At 48.2% G+C, this 23,537-nt stretch overlaps 1 protein-coding gene across 3 annotated transcripts in view; it reads left to right on the forward strand.

The window, feature by feature from the left end:
• Positions 1-1,920: 1,920 nt before the first annotated feature.
• Positions 1,921-23,537, forward strand: part of LOC139225861 (protein disulfide-isomerase-like) — a 50,988-nt gene continuing 29,371 nt past the window's right edge. Inside the window, exons 1-3 of one of the 3 annotated variants that reach the window (XM_070856719.1) lie at positions 1,921-2,069; positions 4,060-4,219; positions 4,419-4,686. In XM_070856719.1, coding sequence (XP_070712820.1) covers positions 4,476-4,686 — 211 coding nt within the window. In that variant the 5' untranslated portion in view covers positions 1,921-2,069; positions 4,060-4,219; positions 4,419-4,475. The remainder of the gene's footprint in view (positions 2,070-4,059; positions 4,220-4,418; positions 4,687-23,537) is intronic. The other 2 variants (XM_070856720.1, XM_070856718.1) reach the window with 2 other exon arrangements.

Here is a 23,537-nt window from a genome sequence, read left to right on the forward strand (position 1 = left end):
AGATACAACAGCACCACGTCTCAGTCTCCAGGCATCACCTTTAACTGATAGCTGTTATACTTCATGGCTCTTGTGCTTTAAGATCACTCTTTCTCCAAACCGAAATGGTGAATGCTCCCAGTGTGTCCACCACCTTCCATTCACTTATCGTAGGAGTCGACACCATCTGTCAGGATCCCTCATAAGGGAATCAGATACAGACCGGTGGTTCGTTCACTACAGCGACATCATTCAGTCTCCTTAACCAATAAAACAAAACTCTAAATGTGATTGTTATTTCCTTTTCTAATCTTAGTGACAGAGTCTTCAGCCATCATGACCCAGCATTCTCACTGAACCCTTCTGTCTTCTTTCATCGCTTCCCATCTTTGAAAACCTCCTCAATCCGACTTCTTTGAACTCGCCTTTGGAGAGAGGGGGAGTAAGCGACCGGGAAGGAGCGGGACAACTGGGATATGAGGGGGGTGGGGGGAACTGAAGGGAAGAAGCGATGAACAAGAAGGGGAGGCGAGCAGTGGCTGGCAGTGACCTTGGTTCTAATGTGGAGCAAGGAGAAGCACAGCTGCTCCACCCGGCTCCACATTCAAGGAAGTATTTTTTAAAAACTTACTATTTTGCTGATGGCCTGTAGTGGTCCTTTAAGGACAGCTGGTTAGGCTGCATGTAGACCTGGTGTTGCTGAACACAGCCTGTCCGACATTGGCTGCTTCAGGGCAAGCCAATTCAATAAATGGGCCATCAAGCAGGTGTTAGGCCACTTACTTGCATTTTTTAAGATTTTAACACCTGTTTCAGACTGGGAGTTCACCATCGTCTGCACACTGGCACTGATGGGCCCCATGGTGTACACAGAGTTGTCCACAATGCGGGAGGCGGACTCCTCCTGACCACTTGCAACAGGCTCTCGGGCACCCCTTGCATTTCTCGGAGTGCCTGGCCTCCAGCCTTTGTTCATAAGCCCCAAGATCGATAGGCTCGTCTGAGTCCTCCTCAGCAGGATTCGGTTGCACACTCGCACCCCCCCGGAGAGACGGCAGCCGAGGTTCCCTTTTCCCTTCACCATGCTGCAGCCCACTAAACGCCGGTGCTTCACCCAGTGCAGACCCCTCTCCTAAATCTAAGATACCTGACCGCGTACTGCCAGTATCTGAGCTGGCGCGTGTGACTGTAGGAAGCAGTGACGTGGTGGTGTTGGCAGAGCTCTCCGTCTCTCCGTCTCCCTCATCAGACATACCGCCCAGATCATCCAGGGCCTCAAGTGTGTCCTCCTGACTCTGGCTGCCAGTCGCATCAAGGGTGTCCGTCTCGCCTTGGCTGACACTCAGAGTCTCATCTGCAATCATAAATGGGACAAGGGGTGCCGTGGCCGTGAGGGTGAGGTGGCGTATTGCACCATGCAGCAAGCAGCATGCACACAAGCCGAAGCAATTGACAGGGAGCCGATTGCACTGTCAGAGAGAGATGGTCTTCACTTAACCCATGCTGCCCCCAACGGCATCGATCAGCCAGCAGCCACAGGGAATCCAACATTCATGCCCATCAGCCGCTATACCCTCTCCTCCAGATCAGGCAGCTCGACAGTTTCGGACTCCCCCCCCCCCCCCCGCACCAGTGCCTTGTCACTGGCCCTGGTTGCACGCCACCTTGGCCTGCAAAGCAAAGAAGGGTTGGTAAGTCGGAATTTCCCGAGGCCTCGGCAATTAATGCAAGTGTGGGTCCATTACATGCATCTGTGAATCTCACATGCAAGGGAGCCTCCATTGGGAGTGTGTGCACATACATGTCTTAGCAATCAAATGCTACTTCAGCTACGATATATGTTGTGTTCATACTCTATTTGTTAGTTGCCAGTCCCTAGACGGGCATTAGGACCCTGCGGGAACTATTCACAGTTGCTGTACTCATGCTGGTTCATGCCGGTTTGGGGGACACCATTTTGGGTTGTTGTATAAAGCACACGGTTTAAGTTACTTCACTCCTGCTTCAGTTTGTCAGTTATTTATGCGTACACAACAATATAGTGTTGGTGAGAAAGAAATTAAGGCGAAGGAGAGTCTTGCAGGTGTAAGGTAAGGAGTTGGGGGAATATGTTCTCACTTTCATTAGTTGAATAAGTTCGGTGAGCCTTTTCCTGCATTGGATGGCGGTGCGCTGGTGAATGGAGGACCCGAAATTTAAAGACTACGCTTCTAATTGGTTGCCCAGTATCGGGGAAGAGTAGCCGCTCCTTCCCTCCACAGTTTGCATCAGGCTTTCCAGCTCAGCATCGCTGAAGCGGCTGGCCCTCCTCAAAGGCCCCTGCAGCCAGCTCCTCTGAGCAAGTCAGACCGAAGTCAAGACACAGCAGCAAAACCGGCCCTTTAAGGCCAGGGAGCAACTGCATCGTTAGGATCGATTGGTTAGAGGCGGGATTTGGCGGCCCAAACGCCACTCCCCCATCGCACCGCTGCAACTAGCCCATGACCACTGTCATTACCACTCCATTCCCTTTAGCCACCGAAAAAGCGGAAACAATAAGTGGTAGGTGCACCCCGTTTTCGGCGGTGGGCAATTGCGGCCCCTAAATGTCCAGATAAAACTGGTTGAAATAATACACCGTACGTGATTAGACTTTATCAGGTTTAATGTAAGCGGGCTGCGCGGCAAGTACTTTCAATGTCACCAGCAGTCGCCCTTTTTAGCTGAAGTCCTGTGAGCTCTCACAGCTTGTTTACTTTTGCTATTTATGATCAGCCTTTCCTTTCCCAATCGTGGATGAAAACTTCAAGGGGTCGAAGTTGCCCCTTTCTCTACGGCCTCTGGCCGCGGCGGCCACGGGTCGGTGCGGAATGGCCGCGAGTCTCCGCGGAGGGGCTGCCGTTTTGAAAATTGCCCTTCCCTCAGGTTTGGAGTAGTGTAGGGGACCGCTCCACCTGTTTTCCCGCCACGGCATGCACGCGCCAACCCCTTACCGACCGGCGGGGGCCCCTTCCCGAAATTGCCTCTCGTGAAATTGCCCCTTTCCCGGAATTGCCCCGCGGGAGTGGCCCTGCCGCCGGTTGGTGCCCTGACAGCTTTTGCTGTCAGTACACTCTCTGTAACTTGGCAGCATGGCCACCCTTAAAGGGGAGGTTGTGCTACCGCCGTCGCCATGTTTTTTTTTGTCGGCCAACTGTCAGATTGGGCGGACAGTTATGACCCCGGGTTCGGCCGGGCCGCCAACAGGCAGACTGGCACCCCCTCTTGGGTGCCAGGTCACTGGCCTGGCCGAAACCCTCCCTGGTGGCCCAGTGTTTGCCACTGAAGTGGCTGCAGAGTTCACAGTGGGCCTCCCCTTTAACTGAAGGGGAGAGACGCTGTGACACATCAGCGTGATGATGTCATGAGCACGGTGCTGATGATTGGTCAGGGCGGCAGACACACTCCGAGGGCACTTCCTCTCCGAAGCGGACCGGAACACCGCCCCGAGCCAAAAATAAATACAGGTGCAGCGTCCCTAGTCCGGAACCCTCGGGACCCAGGCCATTCCGAATTCTGCGTTTTGCCGGATTTTGGAACGTCTTTCTGACGTCACGAATCCGGAAGCACCCGAGCCCAGGTTCAGGTATTTCCGGATTTCGGAACTTCAGAAATGGGGGGAGGGGTGGTGCTTGTTGTCGATGAGCTGTTCGGGTGGCTGGGCGGGGCCCCGCCGGAGAGCTGTTCGGGCGGGGTCCCACTGAAGAGGAGGTGGTCGGGCGGGGTCCCATCACGGAGGAGGTGTTTGAGCGGGCTGGCGAGGTGAGGCCCGAGGTTGGGCAGCGGCGACACCTCGAGGTCGAGTTCCGGAACATTTTACGGATTCCGGATGACCCTGCCGCCAATCGGTCTGGAGTCCGGATTCCAGAACATTCCGGATTCGGGAACTCTGGATTTTGGACGCTGCACCTGTACAAAGATGTGAATTTCTCCGGTATCTGCAGCCCATAGATTGGGACAGAGAAAAAACTTTCAGAAATGATAGGTGCTCCCCGTTTGCAGCGGGGCGCAATTTCAGACCCCAATAGTTTAACAGCAATCTCACATTTGATATGTTCACAGGTAATGCGGCAGAAAACAAACACTTGAAGTTTGACAAGTTTGCTTAACAGGAGAAAGACTCTTCAAATTCTACAGTATTTGTGTCAGACTGTCAAGAGAGAATAGTGTAAGAAATGCGTTTCCAATAAAGCCTCCATCTCTTGGCTTTGGTGCAAATATAGTAAGTGTTGTGGGTAGTGAACAAATCAGGATTCAGATTACCAGCAGAGGTAACCTTGTATCTGTGGCAAGGTCAAAGAATAGTGATTCATCATATTTTAAATAAATTGCAGAAGTTTATTTAACAGTTGATCAAATTTAGCTGCACAAGTGCATGGGTTGTTTGCTCTGGCTATCTTGAGATTTTTTTTAAATTTCAGTGCCAATGGAAAATAAAGAGTGATTGGATTGTCAGCCCTGACTCGCTGACGGCCACAATGAGAATCTCCGTTTTTCTGCTTTTATTGCCGGCCTTTCTACCTGCCGTCTGGGCTGAGCTCAGCGCCAAGACCAAAAAGGAGCGAGATGACACCAAAGCGCAGAACTTCAAGCAGCCCAAAATCAAAGAAGATCACAGCGTCCTTGTGCTGAACAAAGGCAATTTTGACAGAGCACTGAAAGAAAGCAAATTCCTCCTCGTCAACTTCTGTAAGTTTATTCAACTTCAAGCTGGGTGATAGAACATGCTTAGCATCTTTAGGCTGACAAAACTGAAGGTAATGTCTTTTGATTGATTCAGAGCACGACTTCTATATTAAATATTAATATTTATCAGGCTGATGCTAAGTACGGTACTACTGTTTAAGATCTTGCTAAAAATCAACTTTTCTAAGCTCCGAGATTGAAGTTTAATGTAATAATTGTGTTGCATTGGGCTCTGAATGCTTGCGTACAGCTGCTAAACACCTGTGTGTAACCATGCTGCTTGTGGGTTGCCAAGAATTGAAAGAGTTTCAAGGACACTTCAAAATGTTTCCACTTCTAACTAATGTAATTTGTAAATGCCATTAAGTATTTCTTGACATCCTCTGGAATTCAGCAAAAGCATCCATTAGTCTCCTGCAGTGTTGTAACCATTAAGGCAACTCTTATCAACAGCACCAGCTGCAATGTTCCCATCTCATATATATAACACATGTCGTGCCACTTCTGCTATAACAGCAAAGGAGAGGATTGTGATGCAAACATCAGGTTATATAGATCCTCTCTGCTACATTATTCTTTATCTACTTCAAATCAGCTCACTTGTTATTTCTTAAGATTACGACTCTGTAATTGCCTTTGAAGATATTAATTTTAGTCATTTGTCGTAGGAACATAGGAACAGGAGTAGGTCATTAAGCCCCTCGAGCCACTTCCGCCATTCAATGAGACCATGGCTGATCTACGACCTAACTCCATATATCCGTCTTCGCCCCATATCATTTAATACCTTTGATTCACAAAATCTATCAAACTCAGATTTAAAATGAACAATTCACCCAGCATCGACGGCTGTTCCAAACTTCTACCACCCTTTGCGTGTAGATGTGTTTCCTAACTTCACTGAAAGGCCTGGCTCTAATTTTTGGCGATAACCACTATTCCTAAACTTGCCAACCAACGTAAATAGTTTCTCTCTATCTACCCTTAATATCTTGAAAACTTCAATCAAATTACCCTTGACCTTCTAAATTCATAATTTAACCCTTGGAATCCAGGTATTATTCTGGTAAATCTATGTTGCACCCTTTCCAAGGCCAATATATCTTCCAAAGTTGTGGTGCCCAGAAATAAGTATATGTTCTGACATGTTCCCTCTCATCCAGGTTTTGTGTCCATCCTGTCACTTTTCTGCTTCGTTCTTCACTGCTGCTTGTATTCAGAGGACAACTGTTTAATTGTTTAATTTAGTCTTGAAAATCTAGCTCAAAATCTGAGATTGATTTTTGGTAACCCAAAGTATTAAGGGATATGGGGCGAAGACGGGTATATGGAGTTAGGTCACAGATCAGCCACGATCTCATTGAATGGCGGAACAGGCTTGAGGGGCTTAATGACCGACTCCTGTTCCTATGTGCTGAGGAGTATCTCTGGAGCTATTGATGTTTGAGCATCCATTGCACAACATATTCATTTTCCATTCTAAATGTTTTTAACTGAAAAACTGACACTAAAAATTCAGCCAAAGCTGAAGCTGTCTTGATTTGAGGCCGGGATTTTCATGTTGCCATGTGTGCGGGTTTGGAGGCGGGTCGGGAGTAAAAGTCGCAAAAAATGGGAGTGTGTCGGGAATGCACCGTCATCCCGCCGTCTCGTTCCTCTAACTCGGGAGCGTTTGTCAGCGCGGCATGCACCCGAACGGCAGAGACGAGCAACCTAATTAAGCTCATTAATACCATGTTGTCAGATCCTTAAGTGTTTTTAATCAGACCTTTGAATTTCACTGGATGACCTCAGGAATCACGCAGCTCGGGAACCATGTCTGTCAAGCTGAGGCAGGAGCTCAGTGGCCATCGATCAAGGGCATTACTGCAGAACATGGAAAGCACAATAAATATTGCCACGTGACACCTGCTTACTTGTCTAAGGGACAGGCATCTTCCACCCCTGGAGTTCAGGACTGGAATATCGGGTCCTTCATTGAAACATCTGCGAACTCATCCCTTTTGGTGTGGAAGCAAGTCATCCTCGTTCGAGGGACTGCCTATGATGATGATGATGATGAATTCTGTCATCAGGTTGCTGAGAGGTTCCCCTTGTTCTGTCTCCCACCTCCAGCTGCTCTGCAACTTCTGAAACCTCCAGGGTGACCTCTGCTGCTGTCAATGTGGCGAAGGATGGAGGACCACCTCTGGTTCTCTCCCTCTCCCTGTTGTTGTGGCCTCATTTCTTCTGCAAGGAGGGAAAGAAGAGAAGTTTGAATGAGAGAGATTGTAAGGAGTGTGTGGGTTATGTTTTTAGAGGCTGACTAAGAGGGAGTGTGGTGCCATTGCCAAAGTGCCAATGCCAAATGGCCTTGTGTGGTGTTAGTTGGTATGATTGCATTAGGATGAGGGTGAGTGTGAGGGGTGGTTAGTGAGATGAGGTGAATATGTCGATAGTGAGAGAGGGATGCATGGACATGTAAGGCATGTTGATGTGAGTACTGATGTGCAGAAGTAGGCTTGGGAAGGCAGAGTGATGGGGATGTGATGAGAGGCACAGCAGGATGAGGTTGAGTGTGGCTTTGCGCACACCTTTCCTGATCTAATGAGATCATTGAAGCATTTGGTCACTGCACCCAGGTCCTCCTGACAACATCCCTGCTGTTCATCTCCCCAGCAATTTGGAGCCATGCTCTTTTAGTTCCTGGGGAGGTCTCTTGCGCCCATTAGCAGGGAAGAGGACCTCCCTGCGTGCTCTGACTCTCTCTCATGAAAATATGTAGGGAATCACCTAAAAACCTGGGTGCAGCCCTCCGTCTTTGTGAAACCATCTCTGCAAGGCTGAGGAATAACCACTTGGTGATGGATCCTCCCTGCACACTCCTAGATGAACCTTTAAATAACCCTGCTGGAAATGAGTCATCGAAGACGTAGTCAGACCTGCACCATTTAATAGGGCTGGGTAACGCGCAGGTCTGCCTTAATCGGCGCCATTAACGGAAAGTCGCTCAGAGGAGTGGGATGGTAGGAAGAACGTGCTCGCCCCCAGCCTGCCCAGGGATTGAAAACTCCGGCTGAGTCTTTCTCCACACATAAAGATTAATTAGAAACTGCACCCAGTTTTATTTCCATCATTCCCTCTTTACTACAATTACATATAGCATTGATTAAATATAATTCTTAATTATTAGAATTTGAAAGAAAAACTATTATCTTTTTTGACTACCATAATGTTAACTGAATTCGTAGCGTCATAGAATGATAAAGCACAGAAGGTCCATTGTGCCTGTGCCTGGTCTTTGAAAGATCTATGCAATGAATCCCACTCCCCGCTCTTTACCCTATCCCGCAACATCTTCCCTTGCAAGTATTTTTCCAATTCCCTTTGAAAGTTACTATTGAATCTGCTTCCACCGCCCTGTCAGGTAATATATTCCAGATTGTAACAATTTGCTGATTTAAAACAATTCTCATTTCCCCTCTGGTTCTTTTGCCAATTCCCTTAAATCTGTGTCCAGTTTCTCTTTATTTACACCATCTAAAAACACCTCATAATTTTGAACATCTCTATTAAAGTTCCCCTTAACCTTGTCTACTCTATTGCCCATGAAGTCCAACATAAAGTCTTCACTCAATATTATATTCAGTTAGAGCAGTAAGATGCAGTTGGTTCCAGGATCTGATGTAGAAGCAGATTATTGCAAACTGGAAAGATTACTGTGTATTGTACTCTAACCAGAAGATGGCGATAAAGTGAAGCCAGCAAGTGCTAACAGCATTGAAATGTAACAGTTCTGTACAGCAAAATTCAACATCAATTCTACACAATCTGATATATCAATACCATGCAAAATCAATACTATGCAATGGAATATTATAACAAAACTATACTATTTGATGCAATACTAATAATATATAATACCTGTCATGTATTCAACCAGCATTGTAACCCATGTATAAATTGACCTAAGTTGTACACTGTGAGAACACTGACCACTAGGTGGGAGACACTCCTAACCTGGACCTTCAGGTATAAAAGGGGAAGCTCTACCCACCTTCATCACTTGAGTGCTAAGGAATAAAGGACAGGTCACAGACTGACCTTCTCTCAAGCATGGGCCTTGTGTGCATTTATACCGTGTAGTAAGGACGTATCAATGGCGACAAGAAACTGGGATTTAAACCACGCGAGCATGGCCACTAGCAGAACAGACGAGAGGTACTGTGTTAAGGAATGGTTGGGACAGTGATTCAACATTGTTAAAGCAGCACACAGTTCTCCAGGCAGACAAGGGCAGTCAGGCATGCCCCAACATGTAGTCAAACCCAGAGGGGGAGTTCGACAGAGACAATGGCAAGCTGAACAGCGATTCACGCCACTGCAAGGGATAATGCGGCCAGTAATGGGGCCATCAACACCTGTTAATGGTGCACTCAAGGACAATAACAGGGGCAGTCAGGGACGATCGACTGGCAAGGGACCTTTTGTTTCAAACCGCAACTCATGCTGGAGGCGTGGAGGCATACATTCAGCCGGAGTTTGCAGAGATGAGCAAAATACCTGCAGAAATTGCAGAAATGGACACTGGGGGAAATCGCTGGAAGCTGAAGTTCAGCGGGTTCATGTGGAGCACGTATACAGTTCATACATCAGGACGCCACCGATAATGATGAAAGTGCTCCTCAATGGCATCCCAGTATCAATGGAGTTAGACACGGGTGCCAACCAGTCCCTGATGGGTATCAAACAGTTTGAAAAGTTGTGGGCATCCAAGGACAGGAGGCCAAAATTATCGCTGATTGACGCACAGCTACGGACTTACACAAAGCAGATCATTCCGGTGCTAGGCAGCGCCACGGTAGTCGTGACCCACAAAGATTCGGAGAACAGGTTGCCACTCTGAATTGTCCCAGAGGACGGTCCCGCACTACTGGGGAGGAGTTGGCTTCTGTCATGAACTGGAAATGTGGCGATGTCAATGCAATTTCCTCTGTAGAGCGAGTATCATGCTCACAGGTCCTGGACAAATTTGACTCATTATTTCAACCCGGCATTGGCACTTTCATGGGGGCCAAGGTAGTGATTCACATAAACCCGGACGCCAGACTAGTACACCACAAGGCCAGAGCGGTGCCGTATGTGATGCGGGAAAAGATAGAAGGCGAATTGGACCGCCTGTTGAGGGAAGGCATCATCTCGCCAGTCGAATTCAGTGACTGGGCGAGCCCAATTGTGCCGGTGCTCAAGGCGGATGGGTCGGTCAGGTTCTGTGGCGATTACAAGGCCACCATCAATCGGGTGTCACTCCAAGACCAGTACCCGCTACCTCTTTGCGACGCTATCCGGTGGCAAACTTTTTTCAAAATTGGACCTGACCTCAGCTTACATGACCCAGGAGCTGGTGAGTGAGTTGAAGAAGCTGACCACCATCACGACACACAAGGGGTTGTTTGAGTACAACAGATGTCCGTTCGGGATTCGCTCGGCCGCCGCGATCTTCCAACGAAATATGGAAAGCCTCCTCAAGTCGATTCCAGGGACGGTGGTTTTTCAGGACGACATCCTCATTACGGGTTACGATACTGAAGAACACCTCCACAACCTGGAGGAGGTGCTACGCAGACTGGCCCGGGTAGGTCTGCGACTGAAAAAGGCGAAGTGCATCTTCCTAGCTCCAGAGGTAGAATTCCTGGGGATGAGGGTAGCAGCAGACGGGATCAGCCCTACTGCATCCAAGACGGAAGCGATCCAGAGAGCACCTAGACCCCGTAACACGACGGAGCTGTGTTCGTTCCTGGGGCTCCTGAACTATTTTGGTAACTTTCTTCCCAAATTGAGCATGCTGCTAGAGCCGCTACGCGTGCTCCTACGCAAAGGTCGCGAATGGGTCTGGGGGGACAGCCAGGAAAGGGCTTTTAATAGAGCACGCAATTTGTTATAGCGTAAACAGTTTGTTGGAACATATGACCCATGTAAGAAACTTGTGTTAACGTGCGATGCGTCGTCCTATGGTGTTGGGTGTGTGTTGCAGCATGTCATTGCCAAGGGTCAGTTATAGCCGGTAGCTTATGCCTCCAGAAGTCTGTCCCAGGCAGAAAGGGGCTACGGGATGGTAGAAAAGGAGGCGCTCGCATGTGTATATGCGGTAAAGAAAATGCACCAGTACCTGTTTGGCAGGAAATTTGAGCTGGAGACAGATCACAAACCCCTAACGTCCCTTTTGGCTGACAACAAGGCCATAAATGCAAACGCATCGGCCCGCATACAGAGGTGGGCACTCACGTTAGCTGCCTATGACTACACTATTCGGCACAGACCGGGCACCGAAAACTGCGCCGATGCACTCAGCCGGCTCCCACTAGCCACCACTGAGGGGGCTACCGAGCATGGTGCTGAGATGGTCATGGCTGTTGAAGCTTTCGGAAGCGAAGGCTCACCCGTGACAGCCCGTCAGATTAAAGTCTGGACAAATAGAGACCCGCTATTGTCTCTAGTCAAGAAATGTGTCCTGAATGGGGACTGGGCACCCGGGCATTGTCATGATGAAGGCAATTGCCAGGTCACACGTTTGGTGGCCAGGGATAGACGCCGATCTGGAACTTTGTGTTCGCAGGTGCAACACGTGTGCCCAGCTGGGCCATGCGCCCAGGAAAGCCCCCCTTAGCCCCTGGCCATGGCTTGCCAAGACTTGGTCACGCATCCATGTGGACTACGCAGGTCCTTTCATGGGGAAAATGTTTTTGGTTGTAGTAGACGCCTACTGCAAATGGATCGAGTGTGACATTTTAAATTCAAGCACATCCTCGGCCACGGTAGAAAGTCTACGGGCAATGTTCGCCGCCCACGGTCTACCGGACATCTTGGTCAGCGACAATGGCCCGTGCTTCACAAGCACTGAATTCCAGGACTTCATGGCAGGCAATGGAATTAACCATGTTAGAACGGCACCGTTCAAGCCGGCCTCAAACGGCCAGCCAGAACGAGCAGTGCAGATAATCAAACAGGGGATGCTCAGATTCCAAGGGGGTTCCCTACAAACCCGCTTATCACGCCTCCTGTTGGCCTATAGATCCCGACCACACTCGCTCACAGGGGTTCCACCCGCAGAGCTATTAATGAAAAGGACGCTCAAAACCCGATTATCCCTTGTACACCCCACCATGAAAGAAATTATCGAGAGCAGGCGCCAGTCACAATATCACTACCATGACAGGAATGCGATGGCGCGATGTATTGATGTAAATGATCCTGTTTTTGTCCTCAACTTCGCTGCAGTGCCCAAATGGCTCGCAGGCACTATGGTTGCCAAAGAGGGAAATAGGATTCTGGTAGTTAAACTTACCAATGGACAAATCTGCCGCAAACATGTGGATCAAAGAAAAAGGAGGTTCAGCAACCCCATAGAAGAAGCAGAGGAAGAACACGATATAGAGTTCACTCCACCACAGGTGACCGAACACTGGAACCAAAGGGAGGAGAGCCCAGTCACTCTGGACAGTCCGGACAGGCCTGAGGCACTGCAAACAGCAGACACTCAGGCCAGTGCCCAACAACCGGAGCCCCAACTCAGGCGCTCTACAAGGGAGTGTAAACCACCAGAGAGACTCAACCTGTGATCCCAATAAGACTTTGGGGGGGGAGGTGATGTCATGTATTCAACCAGCATTGTAACCCATGTATAAACTGACCTAAGTTGTACACCGTGAGAACACTGACCACTAGGTGGGAGACACTCCTAACCTGGACCTTCAGATATAAAAGGGGAAGCTCCAACCACCTTCATCACTTGAGTGCTAAGGAATAAAGGACAGGTCACAGACTGACCTTTTATCAAGCATGAGCCTCGTGTGCATTTGTACTGTGTAGTAAGGACGTATCAATACCAATGTTACAGAATTTGATATACCGATATATCATACCAATACTATACAATCTGATATAATACCAATACTTGACTATAATATCACTATTGAATCTGATACAATACCAATATTAAAGAATACCAATATTATACAATCTAGTAGAACAGCAATACTGTACAAGCTGATACGATACCAATATTGTTCAATACCAATATCTAAGCATCATTACAGTCATTTTATTGTCAATTTAAAATCGTTTTTGTCAGGTTTTCTTTTAGCGTAAAAGGAGAAAAATCAATGAGCGAAAAGGAACCCCAAAACACCAAGGTAAATTCAGCGAAACACTAATCTAAAACAGTTTAGTATGAATATTGCTAACACTCAAAAAAAAGCAAGGGACTTAAGAAACAGTAAATCAGGCTAAGTGACAACTCACAGTTATTTACAAAGGTTACAAATGCCACTCTTATGAGATTTGTCATCAGAATCTCCCTTGACCCCTGGATAGATTTATAAAATTAAAAGTAACAATGAAGAACTTATGTTTATTGTCATGGTTCTGGGCACTCTGTGATGATGGGCTAATAAAGCTCATTGGAGATTATATACAGGGCAAGATTTGTGATCGTGCTTTTAGTGGCGTAGAAATTCCACACAGTGAGTTGCATCGCTTTTACACCAATGGAAAATGGCTATTTATACCAGTATTTTTGGGGGTCAGTTTGTCTGTATATCCTATGGATATACTAGACTCACAAAACAAATGCTGTACTCAGAGCTCCGACACAGCAAGCGAGTCCCAGGTGGGCAGTGGAAACGCTTCAAGGACACCCTCATAGCCAACTTGTAAAAGTGCAACATCTCCACCGACACCTGGGAATCCCTGGCCCAAGACCGCTCAAAGTGGAGGAGAAGCATCTGGAAAGGAGCCGAACATCTTGTGTCTCTTCATCGGAAGCACGCCAAAGCTAAGCGCAAACAGTGGAAGGAGAACACGACAACCCAATCACCCCACCCATCCGTCCCTTCAAACACAGTCTGCCCCACCTGTGACAGAGAATGTAGGTCCCGCATTGGACTCATCAGTCACCTGAGAACTCATATTAGTGTGGTAGCAAGTCATCCTCGACTCCGAAGGACTGCCTAAGCAGAAGAGAAGATATCCAATGGAGTAATAAGTGGAGTAAAACCATATAATCCAGGAGTGATGGAAATGAGAATGCATCCTTTAACAAGTGAGTTCTGGCTTTTGATTACAGCAGCAGGTTGTGGTATCAGCAGGTAAATAAGGAACAGTGCTTGGCTCACTCAGTTGGCTGAATGTCTCCTGACTGTTTAAGTGTCACTTTACAAGAATGTCTAACACAGGACAACCTGGCAGAGGCAGCCAAAGAATGAACAAGGACATTGGCACAGAGGCAAAGAAAAGATGTTACAATTTCACAGAGTCTGAACTGCAAGCCCTGCTTGATGAAGTGGAACATATTAACTATAATCTTCCAAAGTTCTCTCGATTCAGCAACTGTTCCTTTAGATTGGAAAATTGCACATGTCACTCTGCTATTTAAAAAAAGGCGAGAGAGGGAAATCAGGGAATTATAGACCAGTTAGCCTAACATATAATTAAGTATAGAGTGAATGAACACTTTGAACATTTTCAGCTGATCAGTGAGAGCCAGCATGGATTTGTGAAAGGTAGGTCATGCCTGATAAACCTGATTGAATTTTTTTGAAGAGGTGACTAAAGTAGTGGACATGGAAATGTCTATGGATGTTATTTATATGGACTTCCAGAAGGCATTTGATAAAGTCCCTCATAAAAAAGGAGGGAGAGAGAAAGCAGGGAATTATAGACCGGTCAGCCTGACCTCAGTAGTGGGTAAAATGATGGAATCAATTATTAAGGATGTCATAGCAGCGCATTTGGAAAATGGTGACATGATAGGTCCAAGTCAGCATGGATTTGTGAAGGGGAGATCATGCTTGACAAATCTTCTGGAATTTTTTGAGGATGTTTCCAGTAAAGTGGACAAAGGAGAACCAGTTGATGTGGTGTATTTGGACTTTCAGAAGGCTTTCGACAAGGTCCCACACAGGAGATTAATGTGCAAAGTTAAAGCACATGGGATTGGGGGTAGTGTGCTGACGTGGATTGAGAACTGGTTGTCAGACAGGAAGCAAAGAGTAGGAGTAAATGGGTACTTTTCAGAATGGCAGGCAGTGACTAGTGGGGTACCGCAAGGTTTTGTGCTGGGGCCCCAGCTGTTTACATTATACATTAATGATTTAGACGAGTGGATTAAATGTAGTATCTCCAAATTTGCGGATGACACTAAGTTGGGTGGCAGTGTGAGCTGCGAGGAGGATGCTATGAGGCTGCAGTGTGACTTGGATAGGTTAGGTGAGTGGGCAAATGCGTGGCAGATGAAGTATAATGTGGATAAATGTGAGGTTATCCACTTTGGTGGTAAAAACAGAGAGACAGACTATTATCTGAATGGTGACAGATTAGGAAAAGGGGAGGTGCAACGAGACCTGGGTGTCATGGTACATCAGTCATTGAAGGTTGGCATGCAGGTACAGCAAGCGGTTAAGAAGGCAAATGGCATGTTGGCCTTCATAGCGAGGGGATTTGAGTACAGGGGCAGGGAGGTGTTGCTACAGTTGTACAGGGCATTGGTGAGGCCACACCTGGAGTATTGTGTACAGTTTTGGTCTCCTAACTTGAGGAAGGACATTCTTGCTATTGAGGGAGTGCAGCGAAGATTCACCAGATTGATTCCTGGGATGGTGGGACTGACCTATCAAGAAAGACTGGATCAACTGGGCTTGTATTCACTGGAGTTCAGAAGAGTGAGAGGGGACCTCATAGAAACGTTTAAAATTCTGACGGGTTTGGACAGGTTGGATGCAGGAAGAATGTTCCCAATGTTGGGGAAGTCCAGAACCAGGGGTCACAGTCTAAGGATAAGGGGTAAGCCATTTAGGACCGAGATGAGGAGAAACTTCTTCACCCAGAGAGTGGTGAACCTGTGGAATTCTCTGCCACAGAAAGTAGTTGAGGCCAATTCACTAAATATATTCAAAAGGTAGTTAGATGAAGTCCTTACTACTCGGGGGATCAAGGGGTATGGCGTGAAAGCAGGAAGGGGGTACTGAAGTTGCATGTTCAGCCATGAACTCATTGAATGGCGGTGCAGGCTAGAAGGGCTGAATGGCCTGCTCCTGCACCTATTTTCTATGTTTCTATAAGAGACTGTTGGCTAATGACGAAGCTCATGGAATTGAAGGCAAATTATTGACCTGGTTAGGAAATTGGCTGAGCAGCAGGAGACAGAGTGTAGGGATAATAGGCAGATGCTCTAATTGGCAGGATGTGATTAGTGGTGTCCCGCAGGGATCTGTGTTGGGGCCTCAACTATTTACCGCATTTATTAATGAGTTATATGATGGGCTTGAAAGTCACATATCCAAGTCTGCTGATGACACAGAGGCAGACAGCATTGTAAGCAGTATAGATGGAAGCATAACATTAAAAAGGGATATTAATGGATTAAGCGAATGGGCAAAACAATTTAGGTAAATGTGAGGTCATCCACTTTGAACCTAAAAAGATGGAACAGGCTACTTTCTAAATGGTGAAAAGCTAAAAACAGTGGTGGTCCAAAGAGACTTAGGGGCCCAGGTATATAGATCATTAAAATGTCATGGACAGAAAATAATCAAAAAGGCTAATGGAATGCAGGCCTTTATATCTAGAGGACTAGAATACAAGGGGGTAGAAGTTATGCTGCAGCAATACAAAGCCCTGGTTGGACCACACCTGGAATACAGTGAGCAGTTCTGGGCATCGCACTTTAGGAAGGATATATTGGCTTTGGAGAGAGTGCAGTGTAGGTTTACCAGAATGATACCCGGACACCAAGGGTTAAATTACGAGGAGCGATTACATAAACTAGGGTTGTATTCCCTGGAATTTAGAAGATTAGGCGTTGATTTAATCAAAGCTTTCTAGATATTAAGGAAACTGATAGGATGGATAGAGAGAAACTATTTCTGCTTGTTGGGAAGCCTAGGACTGTGGACATCGTCTAAAGATTAGAGCCAGGCCTTTCAAGAGTGAAGTTAAGAAACATTTCTACACACAAAGGGTGGTAGAAGTTTGGAACTCTGTCCACAAATGGCGGTTGATGCTGGGTCAAGTTAATTTTAAATCTGAAATTGATAGATTTTTTTAACCAAAGGTATTAAAGTATATAGGCAAAGGCAGGTATGGAGTTAGATCGCAGATCAGTCATGATCTCATTGAATGGCGAACAGGCTCGAGGGGTTAAATGGCCTACTGCTGTTACTATATTCCTATGTTTCTAGAGCTAAACATTCCTAGGGGCAGAACCAGGTGTTCATGGAAGGAAACCGATCAAAAAGTTCTCTCAAACCAAACGGATGGAGATGGTACTGACACTAAGGGCCCAATATTTACAGGGAGATGGGGGGGTGGGGGAGGTGGTGGTGGGTGTAGGTGGCTGTTTTGCGTTTCCCTCAGGTCCTGTCGAATTTAATGGAAGGGCCGATTAACATTTTTTCTCTCCTTTTCCCGGCTGCAGCGAGCCAGATTGAGAGGCATTAGGCCGCAGCCAGGGAGCGTCGAGGAGGGAGAGAGGGATCAGAAATCCAGGGGTTTGGGGGAGATCAGAGGCCAGAGAGATCGGAGGACGTAGGGGAGAGGTATTCGGAAATAGGAGGCGGGGAGTGGAGGGTTGGGTGCAGGGGGGTGGGAGAGATCAGAGGCCAGAGTGATCAGAGGACATAGGGGAGAGGTAATCAGAGATAGGAGGCGGGGAGTGGAGGGTTGGGGGGGGGGATGCAGGGGGGAGATCGGAGGCCGGAGAGATCGGAAGCCGGAGGTTGGGGGGGGGGGGGAGATTAGATGGGCCATGGGGAGATCGGAAGCCACATCTGGGGAGAGGAAGGGCGGGAGGGATCATAAAGGTCGGGTTGAGAAATTGTGCCCTGTGGGGGGGGGGGGGGGTTCCAGTCATTGTGGTGGCGGGGGGGAGGGGGGGGAGTGAACGATTGTGGGAGTGGTTTACAGGTAAGCTTAGGGTGCCGGGGGGAAGCACTCCTACTCCTCCTGGCCACAAGCAGTGCTGGAACGGCACTCACCTGCTGGATCCAGTATTCCTCACCTCCCTTTAGCTGCCAGGTTTCCTACGGCCCGGGAAGCCCAGTCGGCCTGAGTTAAACTTAAAATGGAGAAAAGATGTGAGGTGCGCAGCCTCACCAAAATATTTCAATGAGCAACCCACCTCCTGGGTCATCCACCCTTATCCCAGCTCCATTACAATCGGGCGTGGGTGGGTTCAAGGGGGGTTGGGTTCGGGTTTGAGATTTTTAACATTTTAATATCCCATCCAACCCAAACTCACCCTTTTTGGGGCTAAAATCCCACTCTATGGCCGTGATTCTGCCAGTGCTCAGCGGACGGGATAGGTGGCGGGTCAGCTGCGAAATTTAAAATGATTGACAGTGGACCTGGAATTCGCTGTCAAAATGCGCACACCTTTATTTCCCAATGTCGGGTCTGCCAGCGATGAGAAAACCCGACAGGCAACAGCGGAGGATTCAATTCAAATCATTAGTGGCTTGGTTACAGCCATTTAACTGATTTTATCCCAGTTTTTTGAATTTGACAGGCCGTCCACCGGTTTCCTACTGTGCTTAGACTTTGTGAAGCTGAGGCAGGAGATCAGTGGCCATTGAATCTGCTGATGAATTGACAGCTTCAAATATCAAGTCAAAACTCCCAGCTGATTGAGAAATGTTCCCTTAAGCACTAGCTGTTCTAAACTGCATTTCCACTACAGATTCAGGAAGTTGCAAGTTTTCACATAAGTCTCCATCCAGTCTGACTTCATTACCTATGCCACCATTGGCAGATCACTTCTGTCATCTCTACTTCACCTGCCATCTATTCCATCAGCATGGATGCACTTTACACTCTCTCACCTTGGTTCTCAGAATCACGTCACAATCAGCCCGAATACCAACATCACTAGATCACTAGGCACACCAGCAGCACCAACAATCACACCAACCTTCTCCGCAATCACCTGACGCTGCACAGGTCAGAGGGCATCAGCACCTGATCACATTAGGGATGGCCTCACAATGGCCAGATTTACTTCACTTGACCATAAAGCATCCCTACAGTGCCCAAGCCATTTCTTACACACTCATCAGCATTGCGGGGGGGGGGGGTACAGTTATGTCTCACCATAGAGAGGTGAGATGAGAGGGATGGGTGGAGGTGCAAGGTAAGTTGGTGTGAGTGAGGATACGCAGGAATAGGCAAGGGAAGGCAGAGTGATGGGGATGTGATGAGAGGTACATCAGGATGACATTGAGTGTGGCTTTGCAGTAACGTTTTGTGATCCACGGAGATCATTGAAAAGTTTGCGCCACTGCAGCCAGGTTCTCCTAACGAGATCCCTGCTTGTGTCCTCCTGTGCTATGTGCAACCAGGCTGTGTTGGTCTCCTGGGGAGGTCTCTTCCACCCATTGGAAGGGAAAAGAACCTCCCTACATGTTTATGGAGGGAGTCATGGGAGAGCCTGGGTGCAGCCCTGCACCTCTGTGCTTCTTGTCAGTGTTTGCAGCATCTCAGTGCTGTAGAATACTGACAGCATAAATGTCAAAGTAAATTTGCGCATGGTCTCTTTAAGGAAATCGGCTGATACACATGTCATCAGATGACATCATCAGACCCGCTTCTTTCAATTGGCCGGTAAACTCGCTGGGCGAGCTTAACAAGTCCAAATCAGGGGAAGCTCATGTCAGAGGCCGGTACGGAACCAGCAGCGAGACTGACCCGCCAACGACATCTCCCGTCATGGGCCCGCTGAGGTACGGAAAAATCTCGGCCATGGTGTCTAATTTCTCACTCCCAGGGAGCATAAAACTCTGAACACTCTCCCTTCATTTCCTTTGGCACCATGAGCACAGCACACTTTTCACCCTGTAAAGGAACACCTTTATGATGCGCTCTCTTTAAGGGGAGCATTAACCATCTCTCCTCACAGCAATTACTTGCAAGCACAACCCTAAAACCCCAACTTCTGCTGTAACAGGGCGATGCCACCACATCTCCTGGTTCAGCCGTCCTATGACATCTGGCAGACACACCTCAACTGCTGGCCTTCACCTGATTTGCTCAATCTTGTTACATGGATAGTAAAAATTAGGAACTCTCTCCCCAGCATGTTGGGACAAATGAAATTTTGAAGACTAGTATTGATAGATTTTTATTTGGTAAAATTATCAAGGATAATGGGTTAAAGGTGGGTAAATAGAGTTGAGGTACAGATCAGCCATGATCTGATTGAATGGCTGAGCAGACTCGAGGGGCTGAATGACCTACTCTTGTTCATATGAGAAAGTAGCGCAAAATGGCCATGAGAGGCAGGTGACCAGAGTGGGAATCCCCAACCGGGAACATCCCGTTCCCTATGGGGAGAAATCCATGGAGTACATGGTGAGGCTGCTCTGCTCTTGCTGTGGGAAATGGCAATATCGGTGGTGTATTTTTGGCACCAGGTTAGTCACTGAACATCAACACTGTTACCGTGGCATTCCTGTGAAGCACTGCACAGCCACCAGCTTCTACCCCTGCTCCGTCTCCTTAATCCCAGGGCAATCCTGCTCACCCGTTCGTAGCTTGTCCATTCCTTTCTTGTAGGTCACCACAGCAATGGGGTGCACAAGGGCAGGAAGATGACGATGGCAATCAGGAGGTAGAATACAGACTAAACTGCCATCTTGTGGACTGTGATGCTGTTGAGGAAGATGAGAAGGATGATGATGAAGAGAGAGATGAAGGAGACGGATTTTGGACTCAAGCTCACCCATGAGTTCTTGCCAGTTCCTATTGCCCCATGTTCCTCTGCCCCCACCCCTCAAACTCACCTCCTGTGTCACCTGCTTCTTCATGTTCATGCACAAGCTCAAATATTTTCACCCAGAGGTATTAGGTAGTGCTAATGAGGAAGTGGTACGGAATAATTCACAGAGCATGGGAGTGTCATGTATCTTACATTATTATATATAACTGTATCCTAACATGCTATACATGACTGTAATAAGATATGATCTGTAACCACCAGCATACCTTACCACCAGGGGTGCACTTGCAAGACACAGGTATATAAGGGCAGGTCTCAGGCAAGTGTAGCATTCCAGAGCTGTGAAATAAAGGTGCAGGTCCAGAGTGACCTTGACTTCACTACATGCCTCGTGTGAATCTGTACTGAGGGGACAGGACTTTACAGGGAGAACTGGAGGAGTGGAGATTGAATGAAGATGTGTCATCTTCCCAGTGGGGGTTGAGAGTTTCCTCGACGCACAGCACTGCCCCCCAGTCATCAAGATCCACGGCGCGGCCCTGGACAACGTGGACCACTTCCCTTATCTCGGGAGCCTCCTGTCAACAAGAAAACGGGTTGCTGCGCACGCATCGCCGGTACAGTGGGCCGGGGCGCTACCGGTGGGAGCAGGGCATTGCCGGTTTAGCTCCTTCGTCAACTCCTGTGCAATTTTGCGGGAGCCGGTAGTGCCCCCGCCCACTGCAAGAAATCATTTGCCCCTTGGGGGTGTTAACGGGAGACACAAATGATGCGAATTTCTCCCCCTGTCAGAGCTTCAGCACCACTAGCCCTCATTATAATATATGTAAGTGAGCTCACGTGGGACTCAGCGGCAGGTCATGGGAGGGGCCAATAAAAAGCACAAGGGAACTCGGAGAGGGGGTAGATTTTTGGGGCTGAAAGCCAGTGTGAGTAGCTTTTAACTCATTTTGTTGCCCAAAGAAAAGCTCATTGCCCCAATTATAGGCTGAAATTTAGCCATAAGTGGTGTGGGAATTCTCGGCCAGTAATAATGCCTTGCTCTGTGACTTGAGCCAGTCTTTGATTGATGCACTCAGTATTGAGGTTGTCATGTATGTAACCATCTTGCAATGGTAATGTAACTGTAACCTTCATGCAACTCCTGTGCACTGTACTCATACCCTAGAAACGCACACCCTGACCACAGGGGGTGAACTTGCGGGAGACTCTCCTCACCTGGGTTTCCAGGTATAAAAGGGGAGGTCCCACCCAGGGTCAGCACTCCTTGGTCCTGGGAATAAAGGTTAAGGTCACAGAGTGACCGTGTCTGCTATACATGCCTCATGTGAATTTGTAGTAAGGGACACCACATTTGGCGACGAGAAACGGGAATCACCGAACCACGAGGATGGCCACCGGTAGCACAGAGGAATGATACTGTGTGGGTGAGGACTGGGACGACTTCATGGAAAGACTCCAGCAGAGCTTTGTCACGAAGGACTAGCTGGGAGCGACAGCAGCTGACAAGTGGAGGGCGCATCTACTGACCAGCTGCGGACCACAGACGTATGCACTGATGAAAGACCTGCTCGCAACCCAAAAGCCAGCGGACAAGTCCTTTGAAGAGCTCAGCCAGCTGATCAGTGAACATCTCAAGCCGGCGAGTAGCGGACACATGGCCCGGCACCGGTTCTACACACACCGGCGTCGGGAGGGACAAAACATCTCGGACTTTGTTGCGGTGCTTGGCCAGTCTCTGTAAGTTCACAGACGCCTGCAGGGGGGAGATGTTAAGGGATTTTTTCATTGAGGGCATTAATAATGCCGGGATTTTTAGGAAGCTCATAAAGACCAAGGACTTGACTTTAGAAGGGGCAGCGTTGATAGCTCAGACCTTCATGGCAGGGGAAGAGGAGACCAAGCTAATTTACGCGCACAGCCCTGGTCCCAACATGGCGATGGACCAGGGAGTTAACATTGTGAACGCGGCTCTGGACCCCGCAGGCAGGCAAGGGCATTTCAAAACCGCCCAGGGAGCAACAGGCTCTAGGGGGGGCCCGCAACAGGGACAACGGAAAGGGGATTGGCAATTCACGCCATCACGAGGAACAATGTGTCCCGCGATGGGACCATTAACACCTACCATCAGAGTGCCTAGAAACAACCAAATGGGCAGAGAGGAATGCCTCACAATAGTCCCTTTGTTAACAACAATCTCAGCTCATGCTAGAGGTGCGGGGGTAGACACACTGCGAAAAGCTGCAGGTTCCAGCAATATACCTGTCGGATTTTCAACGTCAGTGGACACTTGGCTAGGATGTGCAAAAAGGCTGTAGCGAGGCTAATCTGCGAGACAGATGAACCAGACGAGGGGTCTGCAATGCAGGATGAGGCCTGGGGAAAAGCCTTGGATTCTGAAGTTCAGCGGGTTCATGTGGCTGATGTCCACAGCTCATACACTAAAATGCCACCCATGATAATGAAAGTTTTATTGAATGGCATCCCGGTGCACATGGAGCTGGACACGGGAGCTAGCCAGTCATTTATGAGCGCCCAACAATTTGAGAGACTATGGCCACACTGAGCTAGCAGGCCCAAACAGGAACGCATTGAGACGCAGCTATGGACGTACACCAAAGAGATCATCCCAATGCTGGGCTGTGCAAACTTAGTGGTTACACATAATGTATCACAGAACTGGCTGCCACTCTGGATTGTCCTGGGAAATGGCCCCGCGCTCTTGGGGAGGAGTTGGCTAGCTGAGATGAATTGGAAATGGGGGGATGTGCATGCCATTTCATCTGTGGAGCGAAGTTCATGCTCACAGGTCCTGCAAAAATTCGGGTCACTGTTCCAACCCGGTGTCGGAACATTCAAGGGCACTAAAGTAGTGATACGCATCACTCCAGACACCAGACCAGTGCACCACAAAGTCAGAGCAGTGCCGTATTTAATGCGTGAAAAAATTGAAAGTGAATTGGACAGGCTGCTCAGAGAGGGCATAATTTCGGCCGTTGAATTCAGCGACTGGGCTAGTCCCATCGTTCCCGTCCTTAAAGCAGATGGCTCGGTCAGGATTTGTGGCGACTACAAAGCCACCATCAACCGAATGTCGCTGCAAGACCAA

Source organism: Pristiophorus japonicus, chromosome 15 (genome assembly GCF_044704955.1).
Source record: "Pristiophorus japonicus isolate sPriJap1 chromosome 15, sPriJap1.hap1, whole genome shotgun sequence".
Lineage (NCBI taxonomy): Eukaryota > Metazoa > Chordata > Chondrichthyes > Pristiophoridae > Pristiophorus > Pristiophorus japonicus.